This window comes from Prosopis cineraria, unplaced genomic scaffold (genome assembly GCF_029017545.1).
Source record: "Prosopis cineraria cultivar Desert tree isolate PC_DT_omini unplaced genomic scaffold, ASM2901754v1 PC10, whole genome shotgun sequence".
In the NCBI taxonomy this organism is placed as follows: Eukaryota; Viridiplantae; Streptophyta; class Magnoliopsida; order Fabales; family Fabaceae; genus Prosopis; species Prosopis cineraria.
Window position 1 is genome coordinate 36,840,831 of NW_026555341.1, and position 22,659 is coordinate 36,863,489.

Consider the following 22,659-nt stretch of genomic DNA (forward strand, 5'->3'; position numbering starts at 1 on the left):
GAAAATAATTATTTCTCTTACGGTGAAAGTGATATATGATTTCCACTAAAGACAAATGCCATTGGTATTAGGAGATTAGGCTTTGAAAAATATGCAACTGGGTCGCTATCGCCAGATAATATTGGGTCCAGACAGAAATAATTAAGGAAAATTATTTGAAGAAGTTGTGAATCCAGTACTAGCTTGGATTGTGTGTAGGGTCAACGAAGCTAGGATTTGACGTATAGATCCACTACTTCTTCACAAATTACTTGTATATTTTGATTTTGAGGTGTGTATGATTGAAGCTATATGGCTCTTACTAGTAATTTGGGTCCCAACCGATCATGAAGTACGTACCATGGATTGTCTATATAAGGCAATGAAGCGAGCGATCTCTTCTCACACAAGTCCCATTTTGATAGATTTACAACTTCATACAAATCATCTATTTTGATTTGATTTTAAGATTAGTGTATCTTTGAAGCTATGGCTCTTACTGGTAACTTGGAGGTTGAAATTGAGATCCAGTCACCAGCCATTGAGTTCTTCAACTTCTTCACTAAGCAACTTCACAATCTTCCTAACGCCACTGGCAGCGTTCATTCAGGCGAGCTTCATCAAGGAGACGATTGGCACGCCCTTGGATCTGTGAAGAAATGGTCTTATACTGTCGGTAAGGTTCTTTATTTTAACTTTAAGGAAATGGTGATAACAATTCTCGTCCTTCGATTTGCATATATTTCTTCTTTTAAGTTATGATCGGTGTTAACTGATAAATCTGATGGGTAAATATAGTTGAAAGTACCAAATCAGTTTGATTGAAAAATATTCTCCTGATTAAGATTTTACTTGAGAGGCACATGCTTTAAAGTGTCATGCTTGTTTTGATGGCCAAAGAAGAAAATTCATTGAAACAAAGAGTCACAGTACAAGTAGCAAAGGAAGAACAGCACGGTAGAGCTGTTAGGAAGATATTGCCCGAAAATGAAAATAAAAACAAAGGCAACAAGGACACCGCATCTTAAATGATCAAAATTTCAAAACTCATATTTATGGTCCTTTCACAATTATACACACACTCCCCCCATCCCATTTTATATCTAAGAGAATTATTTTGAGGTGATTTAATTAGTATCCTAAGACGTTTTAAAAAAAATAAGGTTGTATTATTGATAATCATTCTAATATTACTTTCATTATTTTTCTTCTTAAATAAATTTCTTTCCCTCTCTCTTATTACTGAAGGGTTTAAAATTAAGATTTTAAATTATATTTAATGAATTTTATTGGTATATACAATTTTGTAAAAAAAAATAAACACCTTATAAATTAGAACAGAGGAAGTACATATTATATTTTAAGCCTAATTTTATATGAGACTTAATTCCTTCATCCAATCAAGATAGACTTGAATATCATAACAAAAGCAAAATTGAGAAAACGACTAGATAACAATGAAATATATCATATAACCTACAAAAGATCACAAAACTACAGGGACTAGGGGTTTGGAAACAGTAACTTTTTACATAGAGCGCTTTAAATATAGGTTTTGGTAATTTTCTGCATGCAATTGCTAGTTGATCATGGTTGGTTAGTAATTTTGATAATTAATGTATTAAATATATCATTGGAAACTTCTATAGTTCTATTCTGCTTAAAATCTAACAATTGGATCAAGGGTAAATTGTTGTTGACACTGATTTACTTGTGTAATGAGAACAAATTAAAAGATGGAAAGGTGGTGACATGCAAGGAGAGAATTGAAGAGATTGATGAAGAGAACAAATCAATGAAAGTGGACTTCTTCGAAGGAGATGTTAAGGAGCAACACAAGAGTTTCAAGATCATAGTGAAAGCCACCGACAAGGAAGGAGGTGGTGCTATTGCAAAGTTTAGCTTCTTTTACGAGAAGATCCATGACGGAATCTCAGATCCAAAAGGCTACTTGGACTTGGCAAAATCCATGGCAAAAGATATTGATGCTTATCTTCTCAGTGCACAAAAGGGAAAGTAGTAAACTAGAACAAGTAAAACATGGATCCAAAGTACGTGTGAGATTAATGAGTAAACTAAATTAAAGAATAAGCTATGGATTGTGGTGTAATCCGATGTCGAAAGTACTGTGTGTAATGAAGTAAAGAATAAGGCCTGTGCTGTTGAGTTCATCATGCAGCACTGTGGAATCGTCTGTGTCAAAATTGTGTTTGAATGCTTTTATGATTCATGCATCAATTTTAGGCATGCATGCATGTGTGTGTGTGTGTTGAAATTATGTGAATTAATATGCTTTTACTATGAGGTACTTATGGGTTGGCCTTGAGATGAATATGTAGCTTTGAGCCTTTGAATCTTTATCCTTTGAATAATTATTAAGCCTTACGTCCGAAAATTGCTTTTGCAAAACTGAATTTTAAAAAATCAGTTTTTGAAACGATATTTTGTTTAACTGATAGCCAAACATGCACTACATATGGAATTAGAAATAAAACCATATCTAATGCCTGTATAGCTATTGGGTTTAAGTCATGTTTGGCAAAGCTATTAGGGGATGCTATCATGTAACCTAGGCGAGGCACAACTAACATTCGTTTAATAATGCATGCGTTGCCTTCACAAAGCAGCGATCATGCTTCCTAAGAGTCAATATGTTTGGTATTAAGTATAATGAAATGATTTTTATGAGAATGAGTAAAAGACTAATGGAAATTGCAATGAAAAAGGAAAATGGGTCTTCATAAAAAAACCAATTTGCATATTTTGTATGAAAAAATAATAGAAATATTTGAACATAAAATTTATCAAAATAAGTAAATGACACAAATGCCTTTTATTTAAAAAAACAGAAATAATTAGTATTAAACTACAAATAAGTATGATCATTTTTGTTCTTGAAAATTTTAAAGGAAGTAAATATTTCCTTAGCGATATATCTTGCGGAAGGCTAATCCTTATGTGGGGGAGCTTCCCAATAAAAGAATTATAATGGCCTATCAAATACACATGAAGGGAAATTTATCACTCACACTCCCCTTTTCTTAAACCTCTTATTATCTATATCTATACCGAACACAATCTCAGTGGTGAATTTTAATTTGAGTTCCATTAGCAATGAATATATGTAATAGTGCTGCATAACAGATAGACTAAGCCAGAGAGCCTAATTCGAAGTTTAGTCTATTTCATGAATGGGTTGACTTAGGTAGCCTATGGTTTGGTTTGGCCTAAAAATAATCCAAGGTTGGGCGATATCAAACTTGATCTATAAAACTAAAAAACTGTGTAGGTGCTGTTCAAAACCTTAATTTACTTATTTCTTTTTTCTTTTTCTTTATGGAAGGAAACAATTCAATGAAATAAACTCAATTAAAACAAAAAAAAATACTTATAATTAGATAAAACATTAAAACTTAATTATAAATTCAAAACAATCTCCAACAACATTAAGCAGAGAGAACTTATTTATAGTCTCTAAAGTGAATGTAGGGAGAGGCCAGGTCTTGAAGTGAATGAAAACGTCTTGTTGAATGATAGCGTTCAACACTTAACTATGTGGAAAAAAAAATTCTCTTTCCAAACCAATGGACAAAGTGATCTGATAGTTTAATCTCTTGTTTAGTCTAGTCCAAATAGAACTGTTGGTCTGGTTGCAGTCTTATAGTTTTTGCATTGGGCCAATTTTTTTCCAGGCTGAGCTAGGCTGGGTTCTGTGAAGTTACATAGGGTTGTACTATACAATTGGATTTTTGCAGAGTCCTAAAGTTGTGTGTGGTGCCTGGATAATTTTTGAATCATGAAGGAATATAAAACATGTTGCCATGGCTGCTGAAATGTCATATTAGTATTACTAGATATTTCCTATCTTATTTATAAATTACTTTTAATATGTTTCACCAAAATTAAGAAAAATTTTAAAACCCATTCATTCTATCTAAAAATTTAATATATTCTCAACTTTACTTATTAAATATATGTATTTTAATAATATATTTTCTATCTCCAACATTTAATAGAGGTTAATTGAAAGAAAAAATTTATAATAAAAATTTATTGTTATGACTTATAAATAGAACTAAAAAAATATTCTCTCTCTGTCCTTATGAATAGAACCAAAGGAAGTATTAGAAATATTATATATATATATATATATATATATAAGATGTTTGCTGCAAATGTATTCTAAATTGGTTGTAGTGGTTGTCTTCATTATCAAAAAAATAATAATAATGAAATTTTCATATTTCTCACATTTGTTTTAATTATTGATTTTGCTCCCTTAAGTTTAATTTTTATTAATCCAATTCCTTATAATTACATTTTCCTAAAGTTTTAAAATGGTCAATAGCTGCCAATCATCAGTCAGCACCAGTCAGCTCCAATTAAAGGAGTGCGAGTTTAAGGGCATCTGTTTCATTTTACTTGATAAATTAATTATAATCGAGTTCTATATAACTTAAGAGTATTTTTACAAATCTATGAGATTTATTTATAAGTAAGTTTCTTATTGAGACCTATTTATAATTTTCTATTTAGTTTAAGCGGGAATAACGTTGTTTGGGATAACAAATTATTCTTCATATTTGTTCTGTCTCTCTCCCCCCCATATATGACAACAAATTATTTTATGCTTGAGGAATTGATAATTAAGGTATAAATGAGCTATGAGTGTTTATCTCTGATAATTTCTCTAAGTTATAAGCTCTACCCGTATTAGTATGAACTCTTAAAAGTTTCTAAGCCTTTTATTCGCGAAAACTCTTTGGTTTGTGCATTTAATACAACCAAAGATCCTTATGAGGTTTAGCTCGGCATATTCCTTAATTCCATTTATTTTTAAAAAACCTTTCACTGAGTATAGAGCTTCATTTGTTCACAAGTGTTTGGGTATTAAAATATTTATACCAGCATGAGAGACTTGATCTATTTCTAGTTTAAGGGTATGACAATACCGGTACAAGCATCGTTATATCAGTACTTAGTGTCAATTTCCTAAAAACTTGGTCCTTACTAGTACTAGTTCATTTTATTCTATTCTTGCCTCAGTACTGGTACTTTTAGCCTTTGACTAGTACTATTTCTTCTACCCACGCTACTCATTCAATACCAGTACATAAGGTCTTTTGAGTTAACGTCTTTTATGTAAAACTCTCCCGGTACTACTCAAACTCTACCCATGCTGCTTTGGGCTTTCATTGTCTTTAATGTTCTTGACAATACTTGTATTCCTAAGGTTCTACCGATACTATCATGAAGATTTTAGCTCTATTTTTCATTCCAAATCTTGTGAGATTGGAGTCAAACTAGCTTCTCATTCCTTTCACCTTCTATGAGTTGTGTCAGTCCCTTTATTCATCTAGAAGCTTTCTAAACACAATCTTCAGTAGAATCAAATACCTTTCAATTATTAATATCTTCTTTCTATCCATATTGCATTTATCTCTATCAGTATTCATCTACCTACCTTTTGTCAAAGCAATAAATACACATAGCCATTACTTTTTTACTTACCATGAGTGCAAAATTCTGCTGAAAAGCACCATGCCACTGCCATACTTTCACAGTAGCTCAAAAGAAAAGAGCAAGATGATACTAACAACTAATTAAATGTGTTTAATGGATCATTAATCGACTCCAACTGTAAATAGACACATTTATAAAGACAAAAAAAGTACAGTTATTGCATGAACCTGCACATTCAATATTCAACCAACCTTCTATTATTATATTTATTGTATCTTATCGTTATTGATTGTAAATTCACTCTTAAAGAGAGTTATTGACAATAATTGTTTATTCTTGAACATATTCTGTTTATCTTTATCTTATAACCTTGAAATAGATGACTTAAGCTTGAAGAGATTGAGAGGATTATATTATTATTTTGCAAAGTGAGTTGTATTGTGAAATTTGAGGTTGTATTGTGGCAACTAGGAGCCCGTATTAATTTTGGTAGAATAAAAAAAATATCAAGTGTGACTTGAGGACTAAACATAAGTTCAAATGATTGGAGTTAAACTAGGATAAATTCTCATGCTAGCTTCTCTCTCTCTCTCTCTCAAAATTTTTGGTGACATTATTCCTAACATATATATTTTATTATGCAATTTTTGTCAATATTTTGTTAAGCTCAATTCACCCCCAACTAGATGCTTTTACACATCCTACTATAGATCTACCATGAGACGAACAATAACTATTTTTTTTCTTTCTTTCTAAATTTTATATATTAAAAAATTAAGTAGATCTTTTTTTTGATAAAGATTATGTAGATCTACACCATATGTTATTTGGAACAGTTGGATACTAAATATAGACACTTTTTTTAATGAGGATTTGAACATTAGTTTACCACATTGTGAAGGACTTATTCCTTCCGTTGGGCCCAATTGTTGTTGATAATTTGTCTTAGATTTTAATTCACACAAGGGAATTAGTAATATATCCAATTATATCTTGGAGCCAATAACTCAAGTCAAGTCCAACAAGCCAATTGGAATAAGTACCAACAAATTCAAGACCTAGCTTTACAAAATTTATATCTTTAATGTTTGAGCCATGCCCGAATCCCAATCGGGTTTAAGCTTAGCCTAAATACCACTTTAATTTTTTAAACAAAATATAAAATATATTAAATATTAATTATCTTTTAACTCTTAGTTCATTTTATACAATCAGACCATATAATTGAGTTCATTATGATAGATATTCTATTAAAAAAATTGAAAACATTAATATTATTATATTTGTATTATTTTTATCTATAAAATATCTTAAAATAATATTTAAATGTATTTTAATCTTGATTTTTAAACTTTAAGACCCACACTTTTTAAATAATTTGAGTCCTCTACTTTTTTAAGTTTTGCAAGCAATATATTTTATAATAAAAAATAATTAATTTGAAAGTAAAAATTGAATTTTTTAAAAAGTACAAATAAAAATTGACAATGCAGATATTTAGACTGTTTAGAATAAGTCCAAAGCTCAAGAGAGTATTAGGGTCAAGCTTGACTAAATTTTTCTTAAGTTTAGGTTTATTAAGACTATTCTGAATAAGTTCAACTTGAACCAAATTCAGTCCAAATAAACTCAACCTGTCTAAATGACAGACTCTTGTATGTTTCTTTGTGAGGCAAGTTCTCTTCTTTAATTCATTTTTAAGAATGAATTATTTACTAATACCCTATATTTTGATATGGAAGAAATATTATATTAGTCTTTTCATACTTAATCTTTTTGATCTCATATATATATACAACAACAACAACAAGCCTTTATCCCACTAGGTGGGGTCGGCTACATGGATTGCAAGACGCCATTGTGCTCTATCATTTATTAAGCTTTTAGAAATATTATTAATTAAGAGATCACGTTCAACAACTTCCAAGAGTGTTCTCTTAGGCCTTCCTCTACCTCTCTTGATCTCATATATATATATAAGCAAAAATAATTGTTTCATCATAAGGTTTAAGTTGGTTTTTTTCTTGATTATGTACGAGATTGAAGCCAATTAATAATTAACCCTAAACTCCAATATACTCTTTTTGGTTCCTATTATAAGACACTTTAACTATCTCACTGGAACCAAAAAGAGGTTAAATTATAAATTTTATTTGAAAATAGAATAACCTTTCAAATTTCACCTCTATTTAAATGAAAATAATTTAAATTTATATTACATTCACTTTCATAGTGAATGAATTTACAAGGAGATAGTATTGGAAAAAAAATATCATTAATACCTCCACAAAGTTTCTTATATTAAGGATTAAGAAATTTTTCTAGAAAGTGCCAATAAAAGGAAGTAGAGGGAGTAATCTCCTTATATTATAAAATCTGTCGATCACGGTTGATGAACAGTTTATCTACAGTGTTTTTTAAAATTATTTTTTATTAATGTTATTAATCCACGTAAGTTCCCGTGATGTTTTCGAATTTTGTCACAGAACCAAAATCAAATAGATATATATGAAAAAACAAAAATAAAATAAAACTGATACTCAGGGCAGAAACCAATAATTAAAAATAAAAATAGGATTACAAAATAATAAAAAAGAAAAAACAACTCTAAACAACTATCAATCAAGAGAACTGGATCTAATTAATAAAATAAACAAAATAGCTACCAAAATCAAAATCCAATTACAACCATAGAGAAATCAAATATGAACTAAAGGAAAGAAAACCATTAAACGATTATTGCAAAATAAAATAACACAAAGCATTTCGGAGATAAAAAATTGAAAAAATACGTAAAGTATAGCACTATAGCATATCTAAACAAAAAAGTCAGAAAAATATAAGGAAGAATTATTTTACGGCCCCACTCAACACAATTAATTAATCTCAGGTTCATTGACAACTGAGTTTAGGAAAATGCTCTTAAGCTTAATTGTCAATAGACTTGAAAGTAATTAATTAGGATGAGTAGGACTTGTATGTAATCTTCCTATGGTATAATTATGCAACATATTCTTATAAATAAATGTTGTAAGATTCAATATTTATTAAGAAAAGCAACAAAAGAAGATGATGAAAAGAAAATAAAAAAAGGCAGGATTTAGAAATTCCATTCTTGACTTCATTAGTCGTTCGATTCTCAAAGGTAAAAACCAGGGAAGAGAACGTGTGAGGGTGAGACTTGAGAGTGGGATGAGTAAGGAAGTGATCATCAGTTGTGTTCGTTGGTGTAAAATATTTACCGATGAATGGAAATAATCAATGGCTCTAAGGCTATGATTCGTGTGCTCGTCATCAAATATTGAGGAAAATATATATAATCTCTCTTTAGTACTTATAGGATAGAGAGAGAGAATTTTTTTATTCTATATTTTAATGAGCTGACTTATAAATAAAAATCTGTATATTTAATAGGAGAACTAACGGCACATTAACAGAAAGGCAATTTTGCTTCTCTAAAAAATAATTCAAAGATAAATTTGTTTCATTTAAGAGTTCAGGGTGCTCAGCACTACTTAAAAATAAGTACAGAAATAAAATTAGACCTTAACTTAAAAAAATTAGTTTTGTTAATTATTTGTAAAAAATGTGTTTGTTTTTTTTTAATATTTCTAATTTTAATTATATTGTACATTGAAAACTACATCTATTGATTGCAATCAGTAATAAATAGAGGAACTTTCAGAGAAGAATAGTCCTCCTTCCAATTCCTATTATAAGACACCTCTAATCACCTTAGCTTACTGAAACTAAAGAAAGGTGATTAAGTAATTATTAACTTTATTTGAAAAAATAAACTTCCTATTTTATCCATATTTAAATAAAAAATTTAAATTTACATTACATTTTCGATCATAGTTAATGAATTTAACTGGAAGTAATATTAGAAAAATGTAATTAATATCCCATCAAGTATTTTATATTAAGTACCATAATTTTTTTATAGAATGTGGCTTATAATAAAAATTAGAATGAGTAATTGTGAGAGACAAATGAGGACCATATCTTATATTTATAGGGTCAAAACAAAATTTTCAACTATAACTCGCTACATATAGGATCGGAGACAAAAAGTTATATTTTTATTGCATTCACATGTTGAGTGAAATATTATATTTCTTCAAAAATATTAAGATTGATTAAAATATTATTGCTTGAAACAGTGGATATAATCATGACATTTGTCTTGTGCTGCATCTCCCAAGTACTCTCTTACTAAAATCTTGAGTCGATCTGGCAATAATATTTTAATCCACAGTCATGAACTGCAACTAATAATTTTATGACGATATTTTAGCCGCAACTTTTGATATTTAAATAAATTTGATGTATGACCCTCGAAAATAATTATCTCTCTCACAGTGAAAGTGATGTATGATTTCCACTAAAGACAAATATTATTGGCACTGGAAGATTAGGTTCTGAAAAACATGCACCGCGTCGCTATCGCCAGATAATATTGGGTCCCAAACAGAAATAATGAAGGAAATTTATTTGAAGGTTTGAATCCACTACAAGCATGGATTGTGTGTGTGTAAGGACATGAAGCTAGCATTTGATATATAGATCCACCACTTCACATATTACTTGTATATTTTGATTTTGAGATCAGAGTGTCATTGAAGCGATGGCTCTTACTGGCAATTTGGAGGTTGAAATTGAGATCCAGTCACCTGCTATTGAGTTCTTCAACTTCTTCACTAAGCAACTACACAATCTTCCAAACGCCACTGGCAGTGTCCATGTAGGTGAGCTTCATCAAGGAGATGACTGGCACGCCATTGGATCTGTGAAGCAATGGTCTTATACTGTTGGTAAGATTCTATAAATTCGTTTTCACGAACTGTTTACACCCTAGAATAAAAAAAAGGTTTACAGGAGTGCTCTTATCAAAGCGATTTTGTAAAACAAAAAAAAAAAAATAATCCTAAACTTCAAGGTAGAACCAGCGGGACGCTACCTAACATAAGCACTCTCATAGATCTACCCTACTGGAATGCTTACTAAGCTCTCCCATATGTTACAAAGCACTTTTGAAACGCTTCCGTTGATTTTTTTTTTGTTATAATAGCGTTAGAAATATTTGTAGGTCAAGTTGAAATTATGAAAACGAAGATAACTCAATCCCATTCTTTATTGTGCATTTGCCGAATTGTTTTTTGGCATTTACATTTAATTTATACAAATGGAAACAAACAGACGGTAAGGTGGTGACATGTAAGGAGAAAATTGAAGCGATTGATGAAGAGAGCAAATCACTGAACGTGGACTTCTCCGAAGGAGACATTAAGGATCAATACAAGAGTTTCAAGTTCATAATAAAAGCTACTGACAAGGAAGGAGGTGGTGCTGTTGCAAAGTGGAGCTTCTCCTATGAGAAGATCCATGACGGAATCCCAGATCCAAAAGGCCATGTCGACTTTGTAACCTCCTTACAAAAGATGTTGATGCTTATCTTCTCAGTTCACATGGCAAATGAATTGGATCAGCAAGTGAAAATCCAAAGTGCGAGGAATGAGCAAACTAATGAATAAGGTTTTGTGCTGTTGAGTTCATACATGCGCATTGTGTGATCAGATGTCTAGTGTGTGATGAATTATTAAAGAATAAGATGTGTGCTGTTGTTGAGTTACGTTCATTCACTGTAATTATATGTGAAAAGTTAATTTGAATGCTTTTATGATCGGTGTGTTTAACGTTTATGCCAAGAATGTGAAAGCTTTTATGATTTAATAAAAACGTTGGTCTTTGATGAATATTGTTTGAATCTTCATCTTCTTCGTATGCTTACCTTAATCTTTTGATTATTTATTTAATCACTGGAAGTTAACTATTATTCCGCTTTAAATCTACCGATTGGACTAATTGAGAGTGGAAGACAAACGAGATTTTCATTTTTTACATTGTTATATAACATCTTCCGTAAAATATTTAGCATAAAATATAAATATTTAAGTACATAATTTCTCTTTCCCCTTTCTTGTAGAAATAGGCTTTAGGGTAAGGATATATGTTAAATATTATGGAGAGCAACCGGCCTTGAGAGAAAATATGAATGGACGAAGAAAAGTAAAAAGACATCACATTTTTTTCTTTTGGGACAACAAAATACATCACATTATATGATAATACTAGTCAAAAATGGGGAGCGATGCCTAAAAATGGAAAAGAGAATAAATGCACGAAAATTAATAGAATGATATCATATCTTAACTCAAAATTTTAAAATGCAAGTTTATTATGAATAGTTTCTTTTTATTATATATTCCCTCTGTTAAAAAATGTAAGGCATTTTTTTAAGAGTTAGATGTTTAAAAATATAAGGCATTTTTTGTCTTTTGAGGTGTAATCATTATCTTTTTTTTTCAAAAGTGTCCCTACTGATAAATGACTTTATTTCATTCTAGGGTATTTAGTAGGAATAAATATAAAAGATAGGGTTAATTTAAAAGTAGGTAACTGTTTTATTGAGAAGTGAGATTCGATTAAAAATGCCTTACATTTTTTAACAGGGAGTATTAATTATTCAGCTCACATTTATCCAATGCAAGATTTTTAATATCATCTTATATCCACATACACTTTTTATATGGTATATATATAAATGATTTTGACTGAAATCTTAAAACATTGAAATGTACAAGAGTTTTTACTAGATTTTTTTTTTTAAATTTTTGCGCACACGTATATATCCGCCTCAGTTCAGTGGGATACTATAAGAGAATATTCTAGCTGACACTAGTCGAGTGTGGATGGTGCCACCTGATTATTAACGAGAAGCAATTTGCCACGTAGTGACGAAATTATGTTCCACTTGCATGCTTCGTGGCAAGGAACACTGATAGTATCAGTGAATGAATCATTCCCATAGAACACCTGTCCCGTAAGACAGATCCAGTAGTACTTGTTCGGTTACATGTAAATTTTGCTGATGTTGAGGTGAGTGTAGGCTAAGGATGGGTCTTACTGGTAAATTGGAGATTGAAATTGAGATCGAGACGCCGGCTTCCAAGTTCTTTAGGCTCTTCCTGGACCAACTTCACCATCTTCCCAACGTCATTGACAGTATCCACCAAGGCGAGCTTCATGAAGGAGACTACTGGCACGACGTTGGCTGTGTCAAGCGACGGACTTACACTGTTGGTAATAACATAATCATTTCTATTTAATTATTATTATCCTATTTTTAATGATGAGACTATTGTTGGGTGTGTTTGTCTAAATGCGGAAAGAGACAGATGGTAAGGTGGTGGCGTGTAAGGAGAGGATTGAGGCGATTGATGAAGAGAACAAGTGGATAAGATTCGAGTTCTTCGAAGGAGATGTTAAGGAGCTGTACAAGAGTTTTAAGATAACACTCAAGGTGTCTGACAAAGAAGCTTCTCGTGGTGGCGCCATTGCTAAGTGGAGTTATGATTATGAGAAGCTCCATGAGGGAGTCCCAGATCCTACAGGTTACTTGGACTTGGCAATCAGCGTCACTCAAGATGCCGATCGACATCTTCTCAAGCCATAATAAACAAACTGAAATGTATACTTCTTCAACGTAACTTCCCAATAAGGTTGCTGTATGTGAGCATACATGATGCTATCTTTTTTTTTTTTTTTTGCTTTTTTCTTATACATGTATTTTATCTGATACATATATTCCCTTCTTTTCATTTCATAATATTCCCTATAATCTCTATTGTAATTAACGTCTTTAAGAATAATTTCTAATTTTAATTGCATTTAAATAAAAAATTTTAAATTTATATTTAATGCTCTCTCATTGGGTTAATATTTGAAAATTTTAATTAATAGCTCATCAACTTGATCCCTTTTAATAAGGAACACTATCTCTTCTAAATTAAAATGTAATTTGTAATAAGGATTAGAGGCTACTTCAAAGGTGAACGTTTGGTACTTTTTATATGGTAATATATTGAATAATTATTGCATTTTTCCATAGTGTCCAATTAATGTTGGTTTTCTTCCCTTTTCTTTTTTCTTTTCGAAAAGATGTTTGCCTATTTTTTTCTGAGTTACACTCTGGATTTCAATAAGGATAAAATTAAAGATTTTATTTTTATTTTTAATAGGCTTAATGAATTTAAACATCTCTTTGATTCTGGTGGTAATTGAAAGTGTCTTATAAAAAAATATCTTGAAGGTAAAGAAGGAATGTGAACATTCATTATTCAGGAGTTCTTTTGATTTTAAATTTCACTTGCAAGGTCAGGTCTTCTCATGGGGCGCTAATGAGAATTCTCTCCATTGTTTTCTTTTTTCTTTTTTTTTCCCCCTCTTTCGTTAAAATGCTAAAATAAAAAATTAGTTAGACCATCTAAATTTAATTTAAACATTTTAAATTAAAATAAAGAGAGTGAAGACAAATCAATGGCTTCACATGTTCAAGAGTGAAAGAAACGTTTATAAATTTATTTCACATGGATTTATTCAATGCTCCGCAATTCGAGTTGTGCAGATTTTCCTCATCTTGATGACTCGAGGAGGTATGTTCTTCAACAATATTAAATGTTACAGGGATATTATTAAGGGAAGGGTGTCTTGCCCTTATATACTTAACATACGTTTATTTTAATATATTAATAATATTAATACTAAAAATAAATAATTTATAATAGATAGACATATTTTGATTATTTTGATTTAATTGAAAACAAGCACCTTAAATATATATGACTAAGTATATATATAAGTTTTTTCCTTTGTAAATCCTTATAGTTTCACTCAATTTTAAATTAGGTCCTAAACCCTTATAAATTCATCTATTATATATATTGACACATGAATGTGAAAATTAATAATGAATTATTAAATTTTACAAAATAAAAATACTCTTGGAGTTCACAAAAATATAATTTAATACTTTTAGCTTTTATAAAAAATTTTGATTTAATCCACTATTGATATTTTTATTGTATTTTTTAATATTATATATATTGACACATGAATGTGAAAATTAAGAAAATAAAAATACTCTTGGAGTTCACAAAAAATATAATTTAAAACTTTTAGCTTTTAAAAAAATTGATTTTATCCACTATTAATATTTTTATTATATTTTTTAATGAAAATTATCTAATTATATAAATTTTGAGTTATAAAAATTATGTGATTAATTCTAAATTTATATATTCATTTAATAAAAATATAAAAGTTCTTAATTTTGTTTTTTTAAAAGGAAAAAGTGTAAGGACTAAATTAAATAAAACTGTAAGGACTTACACATATGTTTTCTCTATTATTATTATGCTAGAATGATTTTTTTAACAAAATGTTTATCTGTAAAATAAATAAAAAACTAGTCAGACGGGGCAGTAATTTTGAGCCTATGGCTCAACCCAGCCCAATTTGGCAAGATATGGTTGCCGGGTCGAGTCAGACCACAACAGGTTCGGGTCATTTATCGATCCATTGAAAAAGTTGTGGACAAGCTAAGCTTCTTGTTTGTTTCGATTTTTTTTTTTTTTTTGGTGGGGGGTACTTTGGACAACTAACGCAAGCAACGTCAAGAGAAAATCAATGAATAAATTTTTTACTATAAAATAATGATATAAAAATAAGGTAAAATGATAATTAGAAACTCATGAGAATATTAATAAAAATTACAAAATTCAATAACAAACCATAATCCCTACTTATAATAAATTATCTATATTGATTGGTTTAAGATTCACAATTTAAACACTACAAAGACTCATGATCGACTTTCATAAATTCCTAACTTATGTTATAAATAATTTTAAATATATTTACTTAATTTTTTAAATAGTTTATCTATATATTGATAATAAAAAATTATAGTTTACAGTTTAATAGATTTTCTAATTAATTATTCATATTTTTTAATTGTAAATAAAAATTATAGTCTGTTATTAGTAATTCAATAACATTAATTGTCATTAATGTTTTTATAGGGTTCTTAATTATCATTTTTAATAAAAATAAAAATTAGAAGGAAAAACATTCAAAGAAAATGGACAAGTATCAGATCTATGCTTATTTCTTTTAAGGAAGACTTCGGGCTATAAACGGATGATGTTGCCAGCGAAGATATGAGGCGGAAATAAACTTAAATATGCCTCTCTCTACTTTTAATTAGAATAATTTTTTTTAATTTTTTTAAAAATTTAATATTAAAAAAATAATTATATATGAAATCTAGAACACTCATGTCAACTACTTTGCAGCAACATAGAGGGGTTGCAATATCAAATTTAGAAACAAACCAACTGTAACGACTTCTATTACAATTTAGGCCGTAAAGCCCTCAATCTCTTCATTAAGGATTATGTGAATTAATAATTAATTATTAATAAATATGTATAATTTTGTGTACAAATTCATATACGAAGACCATTACAACTTGCTCAAGCTGTATGAATAGGAGATATATATATATATATATATATTGTTTCATATCAAATCAATGCACCTTTTCACTGGGGGAAAAACTTTTTGGGATGATATCAAATGACCTTGATGACACGAATAAAGTTGGCAGCGAATATATCAGATGTGGATAAGCTTGTCGGCAAATTTAATCATCCAAGTTGGACTCCTCATTTTCTTTTTCTTTTTTTTTTTGTTGTTGTTTTTTTTCCTCAGATCTCTTCAGAGGACATGTTCTCTGCTCAACTATACTTAACCCTTTTCAATGATTTATTTTTCCTGTAAATTATTAAGCATACACCATACATATGCAGATACAAATACATGCATTTACATATACATACACATACATATGTATCTATCTGTATCATAACTGACAAATATCATTCTTATTTTTCATGAATCAAGAAATAAAATAATAAGACAAATAATTAAGGACCAAATATTTTTAGTGATTACTCTCATTTCTTGATTTACAAATATCAAGACAAATTTACAAGTAAAATTGCAATTAAGATTGAGTAAACTGATGAATAAGGTTTTGTGCTGTTGAGTTCATAAGCATTGTGTGATCAGATATCTAGTGTGTGATGAATTATTAAAGAATAAGATCTGAGCTGTTGTTGAGTTCATTCACTGTGTAATCATACGTGAAAAGTTAATCTGAATGCTTTTATGATCGGTGTATTTAAGGTTTATGTCAAGAATGTGAAAGCTTTTGTGATGTAATTAAGGATTGGTCATTGATGAATATGTTTGAATCTTCATCATCTTCTTATGCATGCCTTCTCGTTCCTTAAAAAGAGGAATACAAGACTTTTTACTAGCTTTTTTTTTTGTGCGTATGTATATATCCGCCTCGGTTCAGTGGGATGCTACGAGAATATTCTAGCTGACACTTGTCGAGTGTGCATGGTGCCACCTGATTATTAATGAGAAGTAGTTTGCCACGTAGTGACAAAATTATGTTCCACGTGCATGCTTCGTGGCAAGGAACGCTGATAGTATCAGTGAATGAATCATTACCTTGGCACACCTGTCCCGTTAGACAGATCCAGTAGTACTTGTTCGGTTCGGTTACATATATATTTTGATGGTGTTGAGGTGAGTGTAGGATAAGGATGGTCTTACTGCATGGTAAATTGGAGATTGAAATTGAGATTGAGACGCCGGCTTCCAACTTCTTTAGGCTCTTCCTGGATCAACTTCACCATCTTCCCAACGTCATTGACAGTATCCACCAAGGCGGCTGGGCTTCATGAAGGAGACAAATGGCACGACGTTGGCTCTGTCTCAATTTGAATAATGATGAATTATTGAAGGTAAAATAGTAAACCATTAATTTCCGGAACTATTGAAATTGAATGATGTGTTTTTTGGTTTTTGAATGCTGAAATAGCAACACGATTAAAAGGTTACAACTCGACATCTAGGAAATAAGATATTCTGGCAATATTTTAATAACACGAGAAAGTTAATGGGGAACAAAAGCAAGAGTGAGTAGATATATAGATCTCAACTAATTCGCACAATAACAAATAATTATATTCATAAAATATTTGATGCCGGAAATGTCATCCCTGCCCTCGGTCACCTCGGTCACCTCGCAGGCTTTTATTATATTTATAAAGGCTCATTGCACCGACGAGTTGTGTGCAAGCTTTTGTTCTGTAATTAAGTTTCAGTGTAGAGGCAGAGATGGCACGTGATCAAGTTGGAAAGCTGGAGACGGACGTGCACATCAAGGCGACGGCAGAGCAGTTCCATGATGTTTTCTGCAGCAGAACTCACCACATCGCCAACGTTTGTCCAGAAAAGATCCAAGGCGTTGAGATTCACGAAGGCGAATGGGGCTCTCAAGGATCCATCATCTTCTGGAACTATGTTCATGGTATATGCATTTAATCTTCCATCATATTTATACGATCATCACTTAAACACGTCTCGCTGACTTTTTATAACTTAGAAACTAAACGGTGTAGCTTCACGACATCAAATTTGTGCAAGAAAGAGAGAGAAAACTGAAAGCCCATACATTGACAGGTGTATAAAGATCAAAGTATGCGGTTCTGAATTATAATTTGAAGTACGTGTTGATATTATAGTCTCCCACCAAACTAGAAATCCAAGACACACACACACACACACATATGAGGGTTTTTCTACTTCAAAACGATTAGGCTTTCTTCTATAAGGCAGACAGACAAGTAGATACGTGTGTGTAACTTGAGATATTAGATCTGTACGTTGGTGTTTTTCTCAGAAATCAGTAATATGGCGCGGGTGAAATTTGAGGTCCTTTCTGCTGTCTCCTCTAATTCATTTGGGGGAATCAGATGAAATTTCACTAATCATTAGCTGAAATAAAAGGCAGGGATTTTGGGCATCAGAGGGAGAACAGACACCTCAAATCCGCCACGGTGCAAGGGATGAGATGAGTTTAAATAAAATATATATAGGCGCATATGGCTTCAACTTGTGCGAGTTGCGTGTTATCCTGATGAATAAATGAAAACATGCAGATGGGAAAAAGTGCGTAGCGAAGGAGCTGGTGGAGTCGATAGACAAAGAGAACAACAAGATAACATTCAAAGTGTTGGAGGGAGATCTGATGGAAGACTACAAGAGTTTCAAGATCATAATTCAAGTGTTGCCTCAGGAGAAAGGAAGTGTGGTTCATTGGGTGATGGAATATGAGAAGCTCAAGGACCACTCTCCTGACCCTCACACTCTGCTTCAGCTAGCGGTTGATGTCAGCAAGGACATCGACGCTCACCTCGTTGCCCAGCAAGACGACGACCAGCAGGCCACCAAATAATTAAATCCGTATATCCATCTCCCATACTATATATATAATATATGTATGTATGTGGTAAATAAAAGCTGATGACGACGATCTCTGTCTGTATGTGCAATCATTAGTGTCTTCTTTGTTGAAGATTATTAAATCGGTCATTGCGATCATCAATCACTTGTGCTCTCTGGTTTGCCTTGTTAACGCCGTATGTATGTACTGCTACTGTGTAATAATGTTTAATGAAATCTAATAGTTTGTGTGCTAGCTTGCACTTTTGAGTGCCTTATTTCTCTCTCTCTTTTCATTTTCATGTCATTTAGAAGCTATTGAACCTATCAAGTGCTAATAAAACTGTAGTCGAACCGCGGTTATAAATAAAATATTTTATTAAACTAATCAAGATATATAGTACTAGTTTAACGTTTTACTAATTTTTTATCCAAATTTTTATACTAGATCGAGGATGTCCCTTTTTGACAGAGATCAAAATTATGCTTAAGATGAAAAAAAAAAAAAACTTGAGAAATTCTAGAAAGAATTGGATAAAAGGTATTCTCTTCACTTTGTTAACTGAACAGAATACATATATAATGAATGAAAGAATATTCCAGTGACTATGAACTGAACAGAATACATATACTGAACAGAATACATATATAATGAATGAAAGAATATTCTAGTGACTATGCGGCAGCTGTACAAGAGAAAGATAACGAAAACCCTAAACCTAATTATGCTTGGGCTTTATGAATGAAAGAATATTCTAATGACTATGCGGCAGCTGTACAAGAGAAAGATAACAAAACCCTAAACCTAATTATGGTTGGGCTTTCTGGACTTAGGCCTATTCGACTTGGATTATGAAATAACAGTATCACTAATAGCCCCCCCCCCCTTCTCAAACGAGATGGGGTGGCAACCAAACTGAGTTTGTCCCAAAGAGCAAGAAAACGTGTTGAAGGCAATGCCTTAGTGAGGCAGTCAGCAATTTGATTCTCAAAGGAGACATAGTGAACAATGATTTTCTTAGCAAGAACTTGATCACGAACAAAGTGTGCATCAATTTCAATGTGCTTGGTTTGAGCATAGAAAAGCAGGTTGGAGGCACGAATAACATGAGCAGCCAAAAACTTTAAAGAAATAGTAATCTGGCTTTTTGCTATATAAACACTCAAATAGTGACTGGTAATTCAAATTAGTTCCTCTTCTCCATAGTCTAAATCAAATTGGCACAATGAAGCTTGACCGAAACAACTTTCTCATATGGTATTCTCTTGTTTTTCCTATTTTGCGTGGGCATTGACTTGATGGTTTTGTGCTAGGAACAAAGATGTGTCCCCAATAATTTGTTCTTGATGATGAAAATGTCATCGTCAATCCCGCATATGAAGATTGGTTGGCTATAGATCAAATACACTTCAGCTAGTTGCTTAGCACCATGGCTTCTGAGATTCAAGTCAGATGCTTCATTGTAAAACTTCTGCACAGATATGGCACAACATTCAAGATCTTATTGGCACACAAATGAAATCAAAGATTATTTAGCGAAAAGGTGATTTTCAATGCACTCGAAAAGGTATGATGAAAATGGATGAGTATCTGGATAAAATGAAAACTCTGTCTGATCAACTATTGTTGGCTGGCCATTCAATTAGTCGAGAGGATTTAATCCTTCAAACTTTAGCTGGACTTGATGCAAAATACACACCTATTGTCGTTCAATTGAATGAGAAAGATGGACTCACTTGGCTTAAGATATAGGCTAAACTCCTGACCTATGAAAGTCGCTTGGATAGTGTTCATCATCCTGCTATTTTAGATATTAATAATGATATGGCTAATCTAGCTTTTCAGTCTAGAAATCAGTCCTCAAGGCATGGTACTAGAGGTTTTTCACGAGGCCCTGATCGTGGAAACAGAGGAGGATGAGGTCATGGTAGAAGTGGAAGGTAGAACAACAACAATAATGGTAATAATAATGGAAAACCTGAGTGTCAACTCTATGTGCAATTTGGGCATGAAGTTGCTGATTGTTGGCATCGTTATGATAAAAATTTTGTTCATGGAGAATCTTCAAACTCTCGTTCTATTGATTCAACAGCCTATTTTGCTTCTCTTGAAACTTTATGTGATCCTGCTTGGTATTTAGACAGTGGAGCAACCAATCATATCACTCACACTGATCCAGATGGTGGCAAGACTCACAAACATGGTGATTTAGGTAACAAAGTTTTTGGTATTGGTTCAAAACTTACCATCAATAACATAGTTAAAAGAGTTTTACCTACAAAATAGAACTCTTCTCATCTCTTGTTAAATGATGAGCTAGTTGTTTCTAACTGTAAAAAGAACTTACTTAGTGTAAATGGTTTACTTGATAATAATGATGTGTTGGTTATTTTTCACCGTGATGGTTGTGCTGTGAAGGACCCAAGGACACTCAAGGCACTGGTAGTAAGGAGGAGATATGACAAGCTGTTCAAACTAAAGCAAGAACCCAGACTCATTTTAGATTCAATAAATGGTACCAAGAAAGCTCAAGCCTACAATGCTAAAGCTAATTTTGTCTCTTTTCAATATTGGCACCAACATTTGGGGCATAGTTCTAAAAATGTAATTAGAAAAGCTATTGGTGACTATAATCAAAAAATTAAGATGAATGAAAAGTTGAGTTTTTGTCTTGCTTGTCAATTTGGCAAGTCACATAAATTGCCCTTTTATTTGTCTGAATCCCGTGCTAAATCTCCTCTTGAACTAATACATTCTAACCTTTAAGGTCTTGCTTCTATACCAAGTATAATGGGATACAAAATTACATAAGGTTTGTTGGTGATTATAGTAGATTTGTTTGGGCCTATCCATTGAAGTTTAAACATGAAGCCCTTGGTGCATTCAAACATTTCAATAACATGGTTGAAACCTAGTTTGATAGAAGAATTAAGATTTTTCATAGTGAGTTTGGAGGAGAATTCAGGAGCTTCACTCCAATTCTTATTGAATCAGGAAAGAAAACATAAACACATTGTAGAGATGGGTTTAAGTCTCCTAGCTCAAGCTACAATGTCCTTGAAGTATTGGTGAGAAGCCTTTGCATGTGCTATATATATATATATATATATATGTTATAAATCACCTCCCTACACTAGTTTTGAACTACCAGTCACCATTTGAGTGTTTATATAGCAAAAAGCTAGATTATTATTTCTTCAAAGCTTTTGGCTGCTCATGTTATCCTTGTCTACGATCTTACAACAGACACAAGTTACAATTTAAAAGCGAAAATTGTGCTTTCATTAGTTATAGCACCTATTATAAAGGCTATAAGTGCATGAATTCAAAGGGAAGAATATTTATCTCAAGACATGTTATTTTTTATGAAAATGAATCTCCTTTTGTAGGATCTTTTAGGGTCTCTAACACTTACTCTGATACTAAGAAAGAATTGGATAAAAGATATTCTCTTCACTTGATTATTATTGGTAACTGTACAGAATACATGGATAATGAATAAAAAGAATATTCTAGTGACTATGCGACAGCTGTACAAGAGAAAGATAACAAAACCCTAAACCTAATTATGGTTGGGCTTTCTGGACTTAGGCCTATGGACTTGGACCATGAAATAACACAATCACTCACATAAAAGAACTCATTAATATTTGATGAAAGCCCATAGAAGTTTTTTAATAAATATTTTTCTAATTTTACTCCGTTGCAAATTACTAAATGGCTTTTTAAATGTTGTGTCCTATTTTTTTCTTTGAAAATTAGTTTCCCGTGAGAGAATATATGCATCGTATTTGAGAAAAAATTGTTTTTATTTGTTTAAATTATATTTTTTATTGTCATTTGTTGATTGAGTATGATAACATTATATAATTCATGAAGTTGATCCTATCTAATAAAATAAAGCTTCTTGTTGTTGTTTAAATCTATATTTTTTAATAGGGGGAAGGTTGAAATAGTTTTTTTAAAATTTTAAGACATGCTAAGATTTAATGAATTAACCATGTCTCTTTTTT

At 31.4% G+C, this 22,659-nt stretch overlaps 2 protein-coding genes across 2 annotated transcripts; both read left to right on the forward strand.

The window, feature by feature from the left end:
• Positions 1 to 265: 265 nt before the first annotated feature.
• On the forward strand, positions 266 to 2,311 carry LOC129322036 (MLP-like protein 34). The gene is made up of 2 exons (XM_054968065.1): positions 266 to 655; positions 1,716 to 2,311. Exons 1-2 carry the CDS (start codon positions 469 to 471, stop codon positions 1,997 to 1,999), a joined length of 471 nt encoding a protein of 156 aa, XP_054824040.1. The 5' UTR covers positions 266 to 468; the 3' UTR covers positions 2,000 to 2,311.
• Positions 2,312 to 9,921: 7,610 nt separating this feature from the next.
• Positions 9,922 to 18,923, forward strand: LOC129322611 (MLP-like protein 34). Its single transcript, XM_054968902.1, has 8 exons — positions 9,922 to 9,942; positions 10,055 to 10,256; positions 10,642 to 10,970; positions 12,387 to 12,585; positions 12,675 to 12,896; positions 13,910 to 13,937; positions 17,526 to 17,731; positions 18,363 to 18,923. The coding sequence occupies exons 1-8, from the start codon at positions 9,922 to 9,924 to the stop codon at positions 18,656 to 18,658; spliced, it is 1,503 nt and encodes a 500-aa protein (XP_054824877.1). The 3' UTR covers positions 18,659 to 18,923.
• Positions 18,924 to 22,659: the final 3,736 nt, after the last annotated feature.

Bases quoted from the DNA above. Each gene is read 5' to 3' on its own strand.
- LOC129322036 (XM_054968065.1), top strand. From the start codon at position 469: ATGGCTCTTACTGGTAACTTGGAGGTTGAAATTGAGATCCAGTCACCA. The intron at 656-1,715 runs GTAAGGTTCTTT...ACAAATTAAAAG, and splicing joins GAAATGGTCTTATACTGTCG to ATGGAAAGGTGGTGACATGC.
- LOC129322611 (XM_054968902.1), top strand. From the start codon at position 9,922: ATGAAGGAAATTTATTTGAAG. The intron at 12,586-12,674 runs GTAATAACATAA...AAATGCGGAAAG, and splicing joins GCGACGGACTTACACTGTTG to AGACAGATGGTAAGGTGGTG. The intron at 13,938-17,525 runs GTATGTTCTTCA...ATTAAGTTTCAG, and splicing joins CATCTTGATGACTCGAGGAG to TGTAGAGGCAGAGATGGCAC.